Source organism: Tursiops truncatus, chromosome 9 (assembly GCF_011762595.2).
Source record: "Tursiops truncatus isolate mTurTru1 chromosome 9, mTurTru1.mat.Y, whole genome shotgun sequence".
Classification (NCBI taxonomy): domain Eukaryota; kingdom Metazoa; phylum Chordata; class Mammalia; order Artiodactyla; family Delphinidae; genus Tursiops; species Tursiops truncatus.
Window position 1 is genome coordinate 88,146,852 of NC_047042.1, and position 19,822 is coordinate 88,166,673.

At 47.9% G+C, this 19,822-nt stretch overlaps 1 protein-coding gene and 1 long non-coding RNA gene across 4 annotated transcripts in view; one reads left to right on the forward strand and one right to left on the reverse strand.

Moving 5' to 3' along the window:
• LOC117313620 (uncharacterized) overlaps window positions 1-377 on the forward strand; it is a 36,381-nt gene extending 36,004 nt beyond the window's left edge. For both annotated transcript variants that reach the window (XR_012334086.1, XR_012334087.1), the window contains exon 7: window positions 240-377. This is a non-coding gene — a long non-coding RNA (uncharacterized lncRNA). The remainder of the gene's footprint in view (window positions 1-239) is intronic.
• Window positions 378-916: 539 nt separating this feature from the next.
• On the reverse strand, window positions 917-15,048 carry FAM180A (family with sequence similarity 180 member A). Of its 2 annotated transcripts, XM_004325208.4 has the most exons (3): window positions 14,728-15,048; window positions 4,285-4,385; window positions 917-2,739 (listed from the first exon to the last, which is right to left on the reverse strand). In XM_004325208.4, the coding sequence occupies exons 1-3, from the start codon at window positions 14,801-14,803 to the stop codon at window positions 2,395-2,397; spliced, it is 522 nt and encodes a 173-aa protein (XP_004325256.1). In that variant the 5' UTR covers window positions 14,804-15,048; the 3' UTR covers window positions 917-2,394. The 2 variants fall into 2 exon arrangements, with proteins under 2 accessions (XP_004325256.1, XP_073666068.1); XM_073809967.1 differs by lacking the exon at window positions 14,728-15,048 and having other exon boundaries at window positions 4,285-4,532.
• Window positions 15,049-19,822: the final 4,774 nt, after the last annotated feature.

The window sequence follows — 19,822 nt, forward strand, 5'->3', positions numbered from 1 at the left end:
CTCCTGGTGCCTAGAAGAAAGCTCTCAGATCCATTCTGATAGGGGTGGAGCGCCAGGGTGTATGCAGGACTCTGACTGTTAGAGTATTGCCCAGTGTCTAAGGATTGAGGCCCTGCTGAGCCCTTCTCCAGCCCACATCCAGGAAAAGCACAAATACTGAAGGTAGGCCGTGAGGCTTATCTACTTTCTGGGCAATCCCAAACTTGTCTGTACCTCTGTCTTGACTTTGTTTTAATCAGACAGTGATCCCCAAAGGAGACAGTGAGCAACAGAGTACGGGCAAGTAGAGGCAGCGAGAGGTCAAGCAGGAGAAACTGGGAGATGCCTCGAGGAATGGATATGAAGATAATCAGAACCGGACCCAAAGACAGAACAGCAGAGACACCAACTGCAATGAAAAGAAAGAGGCAAGTGGAGTGACTGCATGAAAGAGAACATGCAATCTTAGAAAGAGAAAAATTGAACACAAAAGCATATAGCAGAGTCTGCATTTGAGGGAGGTAAAAGATCAATATAGCCACAGGGAGTGAGAACCAGAGGGGCTGATTAGTCTTCTGAGCCTGAGGCCATCGGGATGGAAAGTGGGATTTTTCTCTGATGATAAACACCTTGTTCCTGCATCCTGGTATTACTTCAAAAGATCATGCAGCTTGCACTGCTAGGCGAGGCTCACTTATTCAAAGATTCTAAAGAAGTCCAGACCAGCTTTCATCTTCATTCAGTGACAATTGTCAAATACCCATTTCAGAATAAAAAATTTAGCCCAGTGAATCCTTGTTTATTCAAAGATCAGACTTCCTGCAGCTTTAGCCTCCAGAACCCAGCTGTAAACCTCGGAGAAGCTGGAAAGATCTCTGAGCTGGTGAGGAATCTTTATTAGGACCCAGGTGCTTTACTCCTAGCAGGGACCTTCATCTATTAACTCTTATTTAATGTGGAATTATAACAAGACTTGCTATCTTATTTTTCAGGCGATGCCCAGTAAGAAAGAACAAATTGCAAAGGGCGAGTTATGTTGGTAGCAAAGAAAATGCTACTTTTATCGCCTGACAGTGAGGAAGGCAACAGAAAAACTCACACCAGATTCAGAGTTAAGAAAGCCTGGGACTGGGCTTCCCTGGTGGCGCAGTGGTTGAGAGTCTGCCTGCCAATGCAGTGGACACGGGTTCGTGCCCCAGTCTAGGAGGATCCCACGTGCCGCGGGGCGGCTGGGCCCGTGAGCCATGGCCACTGAGCCTGCGCGTCCGGAGCCTGTGCTCCGCAACAGGAGAGGCCACAGCGGTGAGAGGCCTGCGTACCGCAAAAAAAAAAAAAAGAAAAAGAAAGAAAGCCTGGGACCTTTCAGGGTTGATACAAACAGTCCAGCAGAGACATCTCAGGTCCAGGTGTCCTCCCTGTAATATCTCACAGTTAGTTGAATGCTTGTGAACATTTCAGAAGTAGAGGAATCTTAGAGATGATCTCATCTAACTCCTTCATTAGAATGTTTCCAATATACTAAATTCAACCTTACTGGCTTTCATATATATCCAGTCAATATTGCTAAAATGAAAGTTTTGGCGTTTGAAAGGGTAAAATTCTGTCATCTGAAAATCATTTTTGTTTGGAGCACTTAATTCTCTGATAATGCTCAATAATTTTAGCATTAGGATAGGCAGGCCGTGGCACTGGTGCCACCTCTTTCGTTAGGATGACCCTCTCTGCATTAGCTTGGTTTCTCTGTTCAAAAGGCAAGGCATGACAGTAGCATTTCTGTTGGCCCCCTTCATGTTTCTCCTCTACATTAGACCAGGCTTCAGGAAAGAAGAGTCTAGATATATAGGTCATAACTGATTTTCTGACTGATTCTTTTTGGGGACTTTGGGAAAAGTTGAGAAGTATATCCTTGGTTAACAATGTATTTATTTGGCTATAGCTCTAGTTTCTTTATATCTTACTACAGAACTTTGGAAAGGTGTTCATTCAATCCAGCATCCTGATCTCTTAGGACCAAAGAAATCTGTCCCCCACTTTCCCGCCATGCCCAGACTTCTGTTATGTCTCTCCTGGCTCTGTCCTCACTCTTGGGTGTTTGTGTTACAGTCACTCAATGTTAAAGCATATCTTAGACTCCTGCAATTCACCAGGCAAAACATTCAGCCTCTGGAGGCATCTTGAATTACCATTCCAGCCCTTTTTTCCAGCCCAGGTCACGTTATGATACGAATCACAATCTTATGCTTGTCAAGAAGTTACAAGGGGCAAAGAGCATCGGTGTTTCTTGTTTTATCTTTGCTGCTCTGAGTTGGTGGTATGTGTTTTGTGGCTGGTCTCTGTAAATGGAGTAGAGAATGAAGAATTTCTGGATTACTGTGTGCTGGTCCCTGCTCCCCGGTCCTGGTGCCAGCCAGTCTCTCAGGGAGATGCTCTGGGACATGAGGACCGCATTAAGTCATGCCTCAAGGCATGGAAAAGGCTAAGGAGGGACTGGGCCCAGATATCCTTCTGATGCCCTTGGGACGAGGCTGTGCGGTAGGCTGTGTAGGCCAGGGTCAGCGCTGTCCTTTCGAAGTCCTCTTTCTTGAGGGTGCCTGGGTGGTTGGAGAGGCTGGCGCTCAGCCGCCGGATGTCTGGGATGCTCTTGGGGATCACATCATTGCAGATGGCGCGGAAGTCCGAGGCCTTCCGCAGGGAGGAGAGCTCCTCGTCCTTGATGGAGATCTTCAGGTCAGGGCTGATCTCAAGTTCAGCCAGAAGGAACTGGGGGGAAACATGGGGTGTGGAAAAGCATGAGGCACTCGCTGTGGAGGACATCACTGGATTCACGATCACGTGCGTTCATGTAGGGAGGTGACTTGCAACGAGCTTTGGAATCGAGAGGCCTGGGTCCCAGTCCTGACTTTCCCACCACCTGCGTAACCTCGGACGAGTCACCTAACTTCTCTCAGCCTCCTATTCTTCCTCTGTGGAATGATTAATAACAACAGTACTTCACTGGGATATTGTGAGGAGTAAATAAGACAAATATGAGTGACACCTGTCACTGTGCCTGGTACAAGGCCCCTATTAAGTGACTCTTTGTTGTTTCTAGTGTCCCGAATCACCCCCTTCTCTCCTTCCTCCCTCCCACCCACCAAAGATCTTCTAAAGCGCAGACTGACTATTTTGGATAATTTAAAATCAGAAGCTGGGAATTAGAAGGCTGCAGAGAATTGTGCTAGGAATTAAGTGTGCTGCAGAGATTTGCCCTCATTTCTCGACTGTTCTTTAAGAGTAGGGGTGAGGTCTGTCACAGGCACCCCCTGCTCAGTGCCAGGCTCATATCAGGAACCTCATCAGTACCATTTAGACGGAGTCCTAACTCTCCCCTCTGTCTCTGGCTTCCCCTGGCTCTCATCCATCCTGCGCGCTACTGTCTGTTATCTTCCTAAAACAGGCCTCTTGCTCTGACTCCCACGTTCATGACCTGGCAGAGGTTACGCATTTTCCAGTTCGTTCCCCGAGGCAGGATTTGAAATCTTCTGCCTGGTTCAGCTGCTTGACTATAGCAGGCTGTCCCCTTCTTAGTCAGACAGTCCTAGTACATGCAGGATGTCAGAGGGCGCCCAGACAGGAGGGGAACTTTGGCGATCTTTGGAGTCCCTCCTTTAACAGCTGAGGAGATTCAGGCCCAGGGAGAAATGGTGGCTTATGCAAGGTTACGTAGCCGATGGGCGGCAGAACCAGAACTAAAGCTTAGGTCTCGAACCTGGAATTTTTTCACTGAACCTAACCAAGCGGCCTTGGGTAAATTTACCTGTGGTTTGGAGGAGAAGTGGGGTCTTGGTGCCAGAGGTATGAGAGGCAGAGGGAGAGAGCCTTTGGGGCGGCCCCAGATTCAAAAATGGGGCTGTCACAGTATGAGGTTACTGAGACACAGCTCCACTCAGACAATAGGTTTGGCATTGCCTGGGCGCTGCTGGTGAGTCCTGGCTTAAAGCTCTGGCTGGGGAATATTGCCCCGCTCTGTTGCTTGGGTGCAGGTAGAGGCGCCTCTGGGCCAAGCCTAAATCTCTAATTTTGCCTCGACGAAACCCCTAATGCCAACCTTCCCTGGGACGGCATGCGGGAAAGGAGAAGGGGGTGCGAGGAACACTTTCCTCTGGGATGGGCAGGATTCCACTACCTCCACACAGAAGTCTAGGCCAGTCCCCCGGGCAACAGAGGTCACTCATTTTCAGGGGCTCAGGTCACTTCTCCAGAAAATACAGAGAAGGAGCCATGCCTTTTGAGTTGCTTGCGTGGCCCACTCTCCCCTCTGCCTACCTCATAGAGCAGCTCTACTTCCTCCAGGGAGCTCTGCAGGACAGGGTTCAAGGGCACCGACGAGGATCTCTTTGGCCGGTGGGCGGCAGGGAAGAGCACGGCTGAAAGAAAAAAAGAGTGAGCTCGCCGGGCTGCAGCGTGCAGTGGCTTCTCCCGTGGGTGAACCCCAAGGTTAGCCATACAGTCTTGAAAGTGACTGACTCCAAGTGGTGGTGGAGCTGCGAGAAAGAGGGGCAGCTTCTTTAAGACACTTGGTTGTGATTTACCAGAAAACTGGGCAATAACTGTAAAAATTGGTGAGACCTCGAGGTAAGTAGGGCCCCCGGAAGTTGTGCAAAGCGCCATGTGCGTAACCGTACATGACAGCTCTGCTTCTTGATAAGGGCGCCCTTGGGCCATCAAGATAGTGTCCAGTGATGTCCAGAGTACTGTGTTGAAGAAGGGAACTGCATAAGCAAGGATTTCTATTAGAAATGATAAGAATGAAACATCTTCAACGTAAAGGACACTGGTAGGAATCTCCCACCTCCTAGAAAAGCTGGTTGGCTATAATATTGCTTTCTCTGTAATCCGTTTATTATCTAGCCCACAAGTTCCTCAGGGGCTTGGATCAATGTGCTTTCATGTTTATGCCTGTGCAGCATAGCCTGGCAGGTTTCCAGGGTGCCCACAAGGTGCAGTTGTTGGCAGACCGCATCCCTGCATTGATGGGGGCCTTGACAGGCAGAGGGGTAGACCTGCTTCTGCAGACCATCTTGGGGGATGGAGCCTACAAACTCCAGAGCAATAGTTCCTGGCCCAGAATTTTAGCAGGATTTGTTCTCTTTGCCAGAAAAGTGCCCATTTCCCACAGAATCATAGATTTTAGGACTTGAGAAGGCCTTAGCCTCTGCTCACTCACAGCCTCTGCCTCTGGTCTCAGGTGGAGCTCAGGAGAGCGAGGCATCTCCTTCCTACTCCACAGGTTCACAACCTTGACCATACATTAGAGTCGCCCAGGGTGTGTGGGTCCCAGCTCCAGTAGTTCTGATTTAAGTGACTAGGATGTGATTGAGACAGTCAACTTTTTGAAAGCTTCCTAGGTACTTCTAATGGCAGCCAGGTTGCCAGTCAGAAGGTGCTTGACCCAAGCCTGTGTAGAAGGAGCTGTTCCTGCTGAGCGGATGCTCCCAATTCAGCCCAATGCTTCCCAGCCTTGACTGTGCATCAGAATCACCTGGGAGCTTTATAAACCTACACGCCCAAGGCCGCCTCCCAGGCCAGTTCATGGGCATCTCTGGGGTGGATGTAGGCATTGGGACTTCTGACAGCTCCCCGGTGTTACAACGGGCAGGCAGTGTCCATAACCACTGGGTTACCCAGACCCACCACCAAGCAGCTGGTGCCTGGCTAGAATTCAGAGCTCACTCCCATCCGATGAGGCCTTATAGGGGCATCTGAAGAGACCAAGGCCCTCGTGTTCTCGGAGACAAGAGAGTGGCGGCACAAGGAGGGGTGTACTTTGACCCTACTTTCTCCTTGGTGGGAGGTGACACTAGGACCAGAACTGGTCCTGGACCAAGATGCGGCCTATTCCTTCTTACCATGAAACCCCTTTTCAAGGTAGGATTGAGAGCAACTCCTTTATGTCTTCTCTGTTATTGTGAAATGAAAGGTATTGTTCCCTTTAAAAATATTCACACTGCAGCAGGTGAAGGGGATAGGAGGGAACAAGGTCCTGGCACGGGGCCCTTTCTCCTGCCTCCCGGGAAGTTATTCAAGGCCAGACCTACACGCTCTTCACTCAATTGCTTCTCTGCGAACAGCTACTTCCTTTAACATGCACACCCCTGGTGGACCCCTAGTTCTCAAGAGTTGGGAAGAAAATACTTCCTGATGCAAAGTTGGGCTTAATAATGGAAATGTTGCTTCCAGGAGGCCTTGTTCTCATAATTTTTAAAATAATAACACAGTTTGGGGAAGATTGTTAAAAAACAATTCAACCTCTGGACTAGGGCTGATCATTGCTTCAGAAAGTATATGTGGGGAGCCCCGGAGTCTCACAGATGGACCCCTTCCCCCTTCTTCCCACCTTCCACGGGTGCCCCTCACGTTGCTGTGGCTGCTCTGACGGTGTGTGTGGGGGAGGGGCTTTTATGGCCCTCTGGGCTGTGACGTGCAGCCAGCTCTGGGGCAGGCGTCTCGGCATCTGCCCGTGTCTGACCTCCTGTGCATGAGGCTAGGTCTGGAGACCTGGATTCATCCCCACTGGAGATGCTGCCGGTGGTGGGCGAGAGATAAGCTGTGTCGGGCCCACGTCGAAACATTCAGGTAAGAAGTTAAACGACTAGCCACTCCAGAGGTCCTTGTCCATAATGACAGAGGCCGGACCCTGCCAGAATGCAAATGACCCGACCAAGAGCTGACCAACTCCGAGAGGTACACACGCAGACCTTTAAACCAGACCGGCTCCCACGTCGTTAGAAGAACGGCCCTTTCCCTGGGACCCCACCGTACACTGCTGTGTTCCTTCTCCATCTCCTTAATTCTTTTTATCTTCTTCTTGCATCCTTTCTATACATTTCACATCTTGCTGTCTACTGCTGGCTCCTGGGAGGGAATGAATTTTATGCTTCTGACCTCAGTGTCTGCATAGAGCTCAATATATATACTGAGTGCAGTCTCAATATATATTTTGGAACGATTTTAAAAATAAACTAGGTATTAAAACAACAACAAAACAGAGCATCCCTGGAGACTCTCCAATTCAGACTTTGCTGGTTTTCCTTCCTTTCCCTTCTGCCCCATCTCCCAAATTTATGAGGTCATTTTAAGTTCGACTCCGTCCTCGCTGTGAGCGATTATAAGCAGCTTTGGGCAGCCCAGTCTTCGCGAGGCTGATAGTTCTGAGGCCTGAATGCTCCCGCTGGACGGCTGTTAGCGGCTGCACTCTCTCGGAGGGAGAAGGGAGAGAGGCGAACGGGGTGGGGAGGCCAGAGACTGGCAGAAGGATCCCACTCCCTCTTGGGCACCACCTGAGTGTGGAGCCTTGGGCAGGAAGGCTGCTGGGACAGTGTTGTTAAGATCACTGACTTTGTGTGTCTTCTGCCTGGTGTAAAACTAGGCCGATTTGTTTCTTCCTTTTTCACTTAACGCTCCACACCCAGCCCACACTCCGGCTGTTTCTTCAGGTTGTGGACGTGCCCACAAGGACCACTCAGTGTGATCAGGGGACTCCAGAGACTCCCCCATGGCCTTGCATGAAGGTCTGCTGTGCCGGCCAGCCTCGGGCAGGGGGCCAGCCCCTCGTCCCCGAGCCCCCGGACTCATGAGCCTTCAGGGGACATTGTGAAACACTGGACCAACCCGCATGGAACAAAAAATTTACTTGCTAAAATTCACGCCCCATGCACTAATTCAGTTCAGGAACGGGATCCAGGGATTCATGTGTCTTAGCATGTTCTGTCCGTGTCTTCTATTGAGAGACACATTTGGACCTCAGGCCAAAGTTGTTCAGATGTGGGGCCCGGACATCCTAACAGCTTATGAGCTCACTGTGCGTCAGTCAGCATGCTTGTGCTTTCCTTATGTACTTTGTGAGGTAAACATTCACAGCTCATTTTATAGATGAAGAAACTTGGAGGCTAAGAAACTTGCCCTTGGCCACCCAACTTGTTTGTAATAGGCCTGAGATTAAAATCCAGGTCTCAAGGGCTTCAAAACCCAACTGCTGTATTTAAAATAGATAACCAACGAGGACCTACTGTATAGCCCAGGGAGCTCTGCTCAGTACTCTGTAATGACCTAAATGGGGAAAGAATTTGAAAAAGAATAGATACATGTATAGGTATAACTGAATCACTTTCCTGTATACCTGAAACTATCACAACATTGTTAATCAACTATACTCCAATATAAAATAAAAATTAAAAACAAAACAAAACAACATACAAACAAAAAACCCCCAATCTCACCAATAGGGTGAACCACGCTATCTTATTGTAGGTGCATCTGCCCCAAGACTGGGCGTTCTTCAGTTGTGTGTAGCCACGGGAAGGATACATGTAGTTAATTAGGAATGAATGAATGCATATGGTATAAAACATACTCTTAAATGAATCACACATATTTAAACACATCTCTACCTTTGATTGATAATGTGATATACAGGGTCAAATTTCTACAGCCCTATGATCATTCTCTTGCACCAATCCTCGTCTCCTTTGCTCCCTCTTCGTTCCTTTGCAGTCACTAGGCAAAAGCACACCCCATCTCTTTACCTGTTCCACACCTGCACCTGGGTTAAGTGGTCTCACTTGAAATTCGTGATCGTTATTTTCAGGAGGGGCCCGAAATGCTGCCTGACCATTACCCGTATTTCCTGCTTCCCCTCACTCTATTTTAGCGTGAAGTGGATGATGATTTCACACCTCCTCCTTTCTCCTCAAACCAGTTACCGGCCTCGTGCCCAGGTCCTCTGACTTCCCTTCTGTTATTGTGTCCCTGCTCTTATCTCGAGCCAACTTGTCCCCGTGTGCACGAGGTCTCCAATAAAGTTGTCGCTCACCTTTCCACTTTTCTCTCCCCCATCATTAATTTTCCCCTCTCTACCGATCTTTCAAGGCAGCATGAAAACACGTTGCTGCTGCTGCTTTAAAAAAAAATCCCCCCTTGCTGGCCGCTCTTCCTTCCCCTCCGTCTCCTCGCCTTGCAGACTCCTGGCCGCAGCCTGGGTCTCTCCCCTCTCACTAGCCACACTGACTTCGTAAGGATGTTCTGCTGTGTATTTCCGGGCCCGACTTCTAGATATGCAGCTGCCTGCGGGAGAGTCTCCTTTTGGATTCGTAATAGTTGTCTCTCCTGATCTCCAACCCAGTCCCAAGCCCCGCCATCCATCACACCTGCTCCGCACCTCCTGCTTTGTCTGCTGTCTTCCCATCTCTTGTAGCTGCTGAGGTCAAAACCTGGGAGTTGTCAGTCATCCTTGCCTTTTCTCTTTCTTTCACATCTCACACCCCACTAATCAGCAAATCTTGTTGGCTCTACCTTCAGAATAGATCTGGAATCTGGCTACTTCTTACCACATCCCAGCTAGCCTCCTGATCCAAACCTTGAACATTTCTCCTAATGGTGTCTCTGTTTCCATCCTTGGCTGCCAACTTCATCCTCCTCATTGTATTCTTTTTTTTTTTTTTTGGCCACGCCACGCGGCATGTGGGATCTTAGTTCCTCTGCCAGGGGTTGAACCCGTGCCCCTGGCAGGGGAAGCGCAGAGTCTTCACCACTGGACCTGCCAGGGAAGTCCACCTCATTGTATTCTTAACACAGCAAGTAAAGCGATTCTGTGAAAACATAGGTTGGATGATGTCAATTCTCTGCCCAGAAACTTCTATGGCTTTCCATCTCCCTCAGAGTAGAAGCCAAAGATCTTCAGATGGCCACCAGGTACTGTGCGACTTGACCTCTCACTACCTCTCTGCACTCATCTGCTATTATCCTCTGGCTCGTGCCCCTCTAGCTGCAGGCCTCCTCACTGTTGCTTGAGCTCACCAAGCATGCCTCTGCCACAGGGCCTTTGAACTTCTGTTCCATCTGCCTGGAATACTCTTTCCCTGGAGACTGCATGGCTCACTCCTGTGTTTCCTTCAGGTCTCAAGTCACCTCCTCAGTGAGGCCCTCCCTGACTCTCCTATTTAAACTTGTGATCCTTTATATCCTCTAATCTGTCCCAACCTTATTGCCATCCAATGAACCAGGTATTTTATTTCTATATGTGCTTATTGTCTGTTTCCTTTCCCTAGGACATCAGCTCACAAGGGCAAGGGATTTTGTCTGTTTTGTTAATGCTGTATTCCCAGTGCCTAAAATCCTGCCGGTGACTGTTGAATGAATAAACAATCCCATAGAAACACATTCACTCTCCTTGTTACTCAACTCCATTGTTTTCAGAGCGCCTCACCAAATCCTTCTCTTTTTAACAGGGTGATTCTGGAACTTATTTGCAGTTACAGGTCCTGGATAATTATCAGAAAGTAGATGTCTTCTCCTGTCTCCATCACACCCTCCCTTTATCTATGAGGAACCACTGTTTGGGTCTAGGAGAAACCGATTTTTTTTTTTTTAATTGAAGTATAGTTGATTTACAATGTTATGTTAGTTTCTGGTGTACAGTAAAGTGATCCAGACATATGTATATATACACACACACACACACATATATATTCTTTTTCATTATAGGTTATTACAAGATACTGAATATAGTTCCCTGTGCTGTACAGTAGGTCCTTGTTGTTTATCTAGTTTATATATGGTAGTTTGTATCTGCTAATCCCAAACTCCGAATTTATCCTTCTCCCATGCCTTTCACCCTTTGGTAACCATAAGTTTGTTTTCTCTGTCTGTGAGTCTGTTTCTGTTTTGTAAATAAGTTCATCTGTATCATATTTTAGATTCCACATATAAATGATATCGTATGATATTTGTTTTTCTCTGACTTACTTCACTTAGCATGATAATCTCTAGGTCCATCCATGTTGCTGCACATGGCGTTATTTCATTCTTTTTTATGGCTGAGTAGTATTCTGTTGTGTATGTATGTACCACATCTTTATCCATTCATCTGTCAATAGACATTTAGGTTGCTTGCATGTCTTGGTTATTGTGAATAGTGCTGCTATGAACATTGAACTGCATGTAACTTTTCAAATTATGGTTTTCTCCCGATATATGCCCAGGAGTGGGATTGCTGGATCATATGGTGACTCTATTTTTAGTTCTCTAAGGAACCTCCATACTGTTCTCCGTAGTGCCTGCACCAGTTTACATTCCCATCAACAGTAAAGAAGGGTTCCCTTCATACCCAGAGAAGCTACTTTTAATTATCTCAGTCAAGGCTTGCACCTGCACCTGTCTTGCTCCCCAAGCCTTACCTCCTTCAAGCTTTCTTGCCCAGACGTATAGGCAGAAGCCTCCCTAAATGGAAGAGCCTATTTTTGCTTTAAGCCTGATCTTCTCTTTGACTTTTTATAACATGGGATAAAAATCTCTTCTCCCATCTCCCAAATAGGTTAAAAAAAAAAAGAACAATATTAAGGCTGACCATGGTTTCCATGTAACTGTGCAGAGCATCTGTACCAAAGAGCTTATTGGAAAGGATTCACACTGTAGACCATATCATACCAAAATATAACCATATTTTTAATGAATCAGTTGAAGCAACTCTATGGAAATGACTGTGGGTGTGGAAAGGAAAAGCTCTCATTTATAAAAAGTCTTTTGCCAGATCCTACTGACGTCATTTACTTTTTTTTTTTTTTTTGGCCGTACGCGGGCCTCTCACTGTTGTGGCCTCTCCCGTTGTGGAGCACAGGCTCCGGACGCGCAGGCTCAGCGGCCATGGCGCACGGGCTTAGTTGCTCCGTGGCATATGGGATCTTCCCGGACCGGGGCACGAACCCGTGTCCGCTGCATCGGCAGGCGGACTCTCAACCACTGTGCCACCAGGGAAGCCCGTCATTTACTTTTTTGCTCCTGAGCCAGCCCTTCAGAAACACAGTGATGTTCTGAGGTAGCCAGGACCTTGGCCCCGTGTGTTGGGGTCCCCTGGAGTGCTTCTGAAAGGGCTGCTGTGTGTTGGCTCCCCTTGGCCAGAATGTGCCACCGCCCAGGGGGAACACCTGGAAGGGATGGAGGGGTGTGAGTGAGGACATTGAGACTCTGCCTCTGCAGACTGGGCTGGGGGAGTGAGATCCAGCTCTAAGCTTCCGGCTGAGGGATCTGGGGAGTGCTAAGTTCTCCCCCATCCTCCAGCTTTCTTACCTGTTAGTGGTCAGAATAACGCCTCCTAAGGCAGTGACCATGGAGTGAATGAGGTGGCCGCTTAGTCATGCTGGACCAGTGAGTCAGTTGACACTTACTGAAAACACCCATCCGGGGCCCTTCCCTTCACGGAATATTGACGACTGAAAACACACACAGCACTAAACTGGACACGTGAAGATGACATACATTCCACCACTGCAGGGCCACCCTTCCTTATGAAACTGCTTGTCAAAGAAATAACATATGTATTTAATAAAAATCAGATACTTATAGGAATTAATACGTGTATGTTTTTTTTTAAGACTGGCTAGTTCCCTGCAGCCCCCCAGGCGGTGTGCCGGCAGGACCTGGGTGGGGCTGGGACTTGGGCCAGGTGTGTCCACTTCCCAGCAGCCTCGCTAACCACAGGTGGGTCCCTTGGTCTTAATCAAGGCGGTGGGGCTGGAGCAGCCATCCCGGCACAGGGAGCCGCCTCCCAGAGCGGAATCCTAGAGAGCGCCGAGGGAGAGGCTGGGAGAAAGGTAGGAAAAAAAAGATGTCCTGATGGCAGGGTGTATTCCTTTTGGGTTTATTTCCACACTTCTACCCGTGGAGGCAGGGGGTGGTGCTGGGGGGGATGGAGGAGGAGTTTTGTAGGGAGAAGTCGCCCTCTGACTGTTTCCAGAGGGAATTCTTCTAAATTAGGCCTAGCACTGGGGTGGGGGGCAGGGTTGGGGTAAGGATGCAGGTGAAAGGAACAGTTAATACATTTGGAAAAATTGGTTTTTCTCTGGGTGTGTCTCCCATTCCATCATAAAAAAAGGGCAATTGTGTATTCCTTTTATGATTAGAAAAAAATGTTGAAAACGAAAAAAAAAAAAATCAACTACGTGGAAGACTTCTGATGATGGTTGGAAGGGCTCCGCGTCATTTGTTGGCCCCGAACACTGATATGAACGGCTAATCCAGCACTTAGCATCAGCTGCCTCGCCATGGCCTCTGTTTCAGCTGTGTTGGCCTTGTGTCTTTATACAGATTGTTATCATTATTGGGGGGCAGACCCTCCCCAGTGAGGAGGGGTGCAGCCAGAGCAGCTGCTCTCAGGACGTTGCTATAGAACCGATAGTTTTCTGTTGAGAACCTCAGACTTTCTTTCATGAAATTTTTTCCTTTTTTAAGTGGTAGGTAATAGCTGACATTTATATAGCTCCTCACTTACAAAGCGTTTATTTACATTTTTCAGTATGACCCTCCCATGACAACACAGTGAGGGTCAGGTTTTGTTACTGTTAATATGTTATCTGTTCATGAACTAAAGCTCAGAGAGGTTAAGTCTTCCCAGACATCACACAGCCAATGAGAGGCAGAACTTAAATCTTTGAGTTCCTTGCAGGATAGCTCATCATGTGCCTATTGTGTTTACAAGCCTTGTAGCAAATCAAATCATCTCATTTGGCTTTCTAACAGCCTGTGCGTTAAAGAGTGGATATTATCATCCTTTTTTAATAGGCAGGTTAAGGAAGGCCCCCAGGGTCACACAGGGGTAAGTGGCAGAACACAGTGCCAAGGTCTCTTTGCTCTGTGCTTCCGGGTGTTGCCCCCAGAGTCTGTGCACGTGATGAGCAGGGAGATGTGTGTGTGAGGGAATAAAAACCCTAACAAGTGCATTGGCTTTTTCTTTCCCCGGTTTCACGTCTGCTCTGCGCCCCAGCTGGCCGTCCCTTCCTTCCCTGACACTCTCGTTGAGAACCAGGGGGCTCATCCTTTTGTTGCTGTGCAGTCGTCACCCTATTTTGGATCTCTGGAAACACCAGTGAGCCTGACTTCTTTTTCCAGTTCTTTCCAGGAGAGAGACCTCAGTTGACTTTAGGGAGTGGAGAGATCTCAGTTCAGATCAGTGTGGAGCAGTCAGCACTATTGGTCCCTTGCTTCCTAAGTGATAAACCCTCATTGACTGGAGATGCCGCCAGTGTCTGCCCACGGGAGCCATAAACGATGCCAGGCCGGCTCTGAGAAGCTGTGTCCCGAGAGCAAGGAAGTCGGCCGTGGGGAGCAGCCTTGCTGGGCTCCTTCCTTTCCGAGGGGGCTGGCCAGGGCGGTAGCATCCGGGCAGACACGAGGGTGCTGAGGGGCTACTCGTCCTCTCCTGCTGCTGGACCAGCTCTCTCCAGCTGGAAAGATGCGTCCACTGCTGCTCAGGAAGCAGCGTGGAGCCCTCCACGTGGACACCCCACTCCCTCCAGGTAGCAGGCCTCTTGCCGGTCAGCACCCCCAGTCCCTTCATGTCAGTATCAGTCCCGAGCACCTGCTCCCCGCACGCCCTGCCCAGCTGCAGCAGCCTGGGGGGTACTCAAGGGAGTCTGTCCACATTCTAAGAAGCAAAGATGACTTCCCTCTGGCCTGTCAGAAAGGGATGCTCTCTGCATTCTCCCCCTCGACCCAGTTCCCTCAGCAACTTTGATTTTTTGGTGTCATTTCCCCCGTCACCTTCTAATACCTTCTAGCATGTCGAGAAGCATCAAGCAATTGGCAGAGATGAGATAAAAGGAGGGTGCAGGGCTTCTAATTTCTTCCTGCTCTCTCCATGCTTCCCCCCAAATTCCTAATTGTATCGAAGAAAGAAGAATGAGCATCCAGCAAACAAATAAATTAAAAGCAACTCACCCCTGCTCCACCTGTGCGACAGAGTGGCCTGAGCGTCATAATACAACAGCAGAAGCAGCAACGTCTTCCAACACATCTTTTCCTCCAAAAAGGTGAAAAGTCGCCCTCAGACCCAGTGGGACCCCAGGAGCTACAGGTATGCCCGTACTGGTCCTCCCAGTGTGACGATATCGTGCTTACCTCCCCTTCTTTTTCAGACCTGCAGAGGTGCCCTCTCCTGCCTCAGAAGGGTAGAGGCAAGGGCTGCCTCCTGGGGAGGACAGGAGCGGGACCTCTGTTAATCCTACTCTCTCTGGGATTGGGGCACTGGGCTTCCACAGAGAGACTCTGTTTTTGAGCACATCTGGAGTGACTCATGGGGCATGTGATCTCCTTGGCAGTGGGGTGGATAAATATAATTTCTGTACTTGAGTTCCATGTGTTGGATGCACCCACTGGAATTTTTCTTTAACAAACAGACTTGCGGAACTTGTTAGAGAGCCCGGCAAAGACCTGGCTGCTGTCCCTGTACACACACACACACACACACACACACACACACACACACACACACACACACACACCAGCGCCAGGGGCAAGGGCTGCAGCAAGAGCCAGGTGGCTTGCCTGGTAGACGCCGGGGGCCGACTGAGCCCAGAGTTGCCTTCAGGACAGCAGAGTCATTGTGGTGTCTGGGCTGAGTGTCACTTGTTCCCTTCCCTGCAGCTAGCCCTTGGGGAGCAGGAGAGAGCTGCCGTGGCGCCTGGGTATTGTGCAGGCAGGTGATGATCCAGGGGCCCACAGGTGACCCCATTCACATTCGTGACAGCCCGATTTCTGGACTGTCTAGATCTGGTACCAAATCACTTTGATCCTCTCAAGCAAAATGGTAGTGTTTTTCCAAGATCATTCTTTTGGCATTAATTAATTTTTATTGAGATATACTTGGTATATAACATTGTGTAAGTTTGAGGTGTACAGCGTGTCGATTTGATACACTTCTCTGTTGCAAGATGGTCACCACCATGGCTTGAGCAACCAACTTCATTGCATCACTTAATTATTCTTTTTTGTGGTGAGAACTTTTAAGATCCATGACCATTTTTAAAGTTCTGCCATAGACACCTTGATTTTGTCCGATTTCCTCGCCTTCTCTGAAATCAGACGTACGACGCTAAAGCTTGTGGGATATTTGAAGTTGATTTCACTCTGTGGGTTTCCAAGCTGTGGAGGTGGTGCCAGGGTGAATGAGCTGTTGGAAAGGACACCCCTTTGCTTCAATCAGAAGAGCTTTTTATCTGTTAGAGGAAGTTGCTTGAAAAAAAGAAAACTTGGCTACAACATTTGCAAAACACTGATCTTTCTAATATTAGGCATCGCTATTGGGTGCTTACTTTGCTCCAGGCACTGTGCTAGGTGCTCTCATTGTATTCATTGATTTAATGCTTGAGACAAACTATGAGGTCCATATAGAACAACCCTCTCCAATGGAAATATAATTCGAGAAACAAATGTAATTCAAAATGTTCTAGCAGCCATGTCAAGAAAGTAAAAAGGAACAGGGAAATCAGTTGTAGTAATACCTTTTATCTAACCCAATATATCTACAATATTATAGTTTCTACATGTAATCAATACAACTTTGAGAAGCTATTTTCTATTCCTTTTTCATACCAAGTCTTTGAAATCCAATGTGTATTTCACACATTTAGCACATTTCAATTCAGACCAGCTGCATTTCAAGTAATGGCTACGGATGGCCAGTGGCTACTGCATTGGGCAGAGCTGGGCTAGAAGGTAAGAGGGCAGGTTCTGCAGCCAGAGGACCACAGTAGGTTTAATTAACGTCCATCACCTCACATGGTCACACATTTTTTTTTTTCCTGTGTTGAGAACTTTTAAGATCTACTCTTTTAGCAACTTTCAAATATACAATACAATGTTATTAACTATAGTTACCATGATATATGTTACACCCCCAGAACTTATTTATCTTATAACTGGAAGTTTGTACCTTTTGACCACCTGGACCCATTTCTCCCCCCTCCCCCAGCTCTGGCAACCACCAAACTGTTTTCTGTTTCTGTGAGTTTGGTTTTTTAAGATTCCATGTATAGGGACTTCCCTGGTGGCACAGTGGTTAAGAATCCACCTGCCAATGCAGGGGACATGGGTTCGAGCCCTGGTCCGGGAAGATCCCACATGCCACGGAGCAACTAAGCCCGTGCGCCACAACTACTGAGGCCTGTGCTCTAGAGCCTGTGAGCCACAACTACTGAGCCCACGTGCCACAACTACTGAAGCCCGTGTGCCTAGAGCCTGTGCTCCGCAACAAGAGAAGCCACCACAGTGAGGAGCCAGTGCACTGCAGCGAAGACCCAATGCAGCCAAAAATAAATAAATTAATAAATAAATTAATAATAAAAAAAAGATTCTATGTATAAGTGAGATCATATAGTATCTGGCTTTCTTTGACTTATTTCACCTAGCATAATGCCGTTAAGGTCCATCCATGTTGTTGCAAATGGCATAATTTCCTTCTTTTTTACGGGTGAATAATATTCCACTATATTTTTACATACCACATTTTCTTTATCCATTTGTTGATGGACACTTAGGTTGTTTCCAGGTTTTGGTTATTGTAAATAATGCTGCAATGAGCATGGGGGTGCAGATATCTTTTTGAGATAGTGATTTCATTTCTTTGGATATATCCCCAGAAGTGGGATTGCTGGATCATACGGAAGTTCTATTTTTAATTTTTTGAGGAACCTCCATGCTGTTTTCCATAGTGGCTGCACCAGTTTGTATTCCTACCAACAGCGCTTAAGGCTGCCCTTTTCCTGACATCCTCACAATGCTTGTTATCACTTGTCTCTTTGATGATGGCCATTGTTGACAGGTGTGAAGTGATATCTCGTGGTTTTGATTTGCATTTCCCTGATGATTAGTGATGTTGAGCATCTTTTCATGTATCTGTTAGTCATTTGTACTTCTTCTTTGGAAAAACGTTTATTCGGTTCCTCTGCCCATTTTAAAATCAGTTTGGGTTTTTGCTATTGAGTTGTATGGATTCTTTATATGTTGTGGAAATTAACCCCTTGTCAGATACATTATTTGCAAATACCTTCTCCCATTCCGTAGGTTGCCTTTTCATTTTGTTGATGGTTTCCTTTGCTGTTCAGTGTACTTCCTTTTTAAATCTGCAGGGTTTGCCCAAAGGACCTGGCACAGGACTGGGTGCTTTGCAGTTGCCCCTTGAATATTTGCTGATTGATGCTGAAGCTGAGAAAGCTTCCACTCCCCCTGTTCTCTTGCCAGGAGAACTCCCATGAGCGAGGAGGTTGCTGGGGAGGGAAGATGGACATGACTGGCCTGGCCGCTGGTCCTGGAAACCAGGACCAGAAAGCACAGTCTTGGTCTCCAGTCCTGGACTTTCTCATCTTCAAATGCAAATCATCAAACTGTCACCTACTAATTGCTAAGCTCGGATGAGGATTAGCTTTTGGATCTGGGCTGGGGACAAATGTGTTTGCTACTCATTTCATCTGATAAGGCAGGCCCTCTCTCCCACCACTTCACCCCAGCAGCAGGAGGCGAACGTGTTCAGTTTCTCTAGGAGCCTGATGGAAGTCTTGGGAAACCTTAGCCTAACACACTGATTTTCTTCTCTCTCCACGTTTTTCTTGGTCTTGCTGCAATTCCATGCACGCTGGGTAAGACTGACAAGTGAATGCAAGCACTGCCTTTTGTAACAGCACAGTAAACCCACAACAGTGGAGTTTCCCACAGCTACTGATTATGTGTCAAATACTTTTTTGTGGGGAGGGATGTTCTCCTTAAGGCAACAGTTGTCAAGTCCATTTTCACCTCTGAACTCCCACTGCACCTACCTGTGTATCTCTTGTCAGCACCATTTTCCAGCTTAGTGACATCTACCGTTTATTGAATTCTGACCATGCACCTTATTTCATTCAATGTTCACAGCAAATCTGTTCAGTGGATGCTGTAATAGAGTTCATTTTACAGAAAACTGAAGCTTAGAAAGTATAAATAACGAAGGTCACACAACTACTGTATGGTAGAAACTTCCACATACTGCCTGGTAGGGACTGAGATGAAACAAATACCAATAAAGCAGCTTCTATAGGTTGGAAGAGTGATCAGTAGAGGGAAAGCTGAGCGGGGACCCATGTAATAGTGATAGTTGTGTGTGAGTGGGGGGGGGGGCAATTCTGTTCATTTTGAGGGCATCTGACTTTAGCACAGAAGTGGCCCAGTCAACCCCCATTTGATTGTCATTCCACTCATTCATTCCTCTACTTTTGGAGCAATAGGTATAGGAAACCAAATAAGATATGGTTCCTGCCATCAAGGACCTTCATTCTACCGCGGGAAATAGCTCCACAGAGATTTAGAGCACGTGATATTAGATTTAATGAAGGATCCTATGGTGGGAAATGAGAGAGGAGGTGGGTCAGGGAAGGCTTCTTGGAGGGGTTGACACATGAATCAAGATTTTAGGCATGAGCTGGTTTTAACTAGATTGTGGGAGAGGGTACAGTGAAAGCTGGGACAACCTGAAAAGTGGCACAGAAGGGGAGAGGTGACTTGATGTGTATGAGGGGTTAAGGGGTTTGGCCTTTTGCTAGAAGATCAGGGATGGGCAGTGGGAGAGAGGCTGGTGGGAAGGCAGGGCCCGGTCACACCTGGACTATACCCTCCTGGGAATAGGTGGTCAGGGAGGGTCGCCCGCAGGGGAGCGAGGTGGTTGGCTTTCTTGTGGCTGTGCTGTTGAGGGTGGATTTGCCAGGGTAGAGACCAGTCAGGGAAGGAGAGGATGCAAAGTTCTAGGGAGAGACAGAGGACCTGAAACAGGGCAGGAGCTAGTGGTGAAGGAGTGGAAGGCATGGGTTTGAGAAAGATTGAGGAGGTAAAGTCAGAAACGCACAATGATTTCTCAGAGGAGGAGCTGAGCGAGGGAGAGGGGGAGCAGCTGAGACATGCTGTGGTGTCCCCAGTGAGTCTGCGACACAGAGCGGGAGGCGCTGCTTTCGCGGACACTGTGATTTCGGTGTTGGGTGTGTTGAGGCTCACGCGTGCGCTGGCCGCCTCT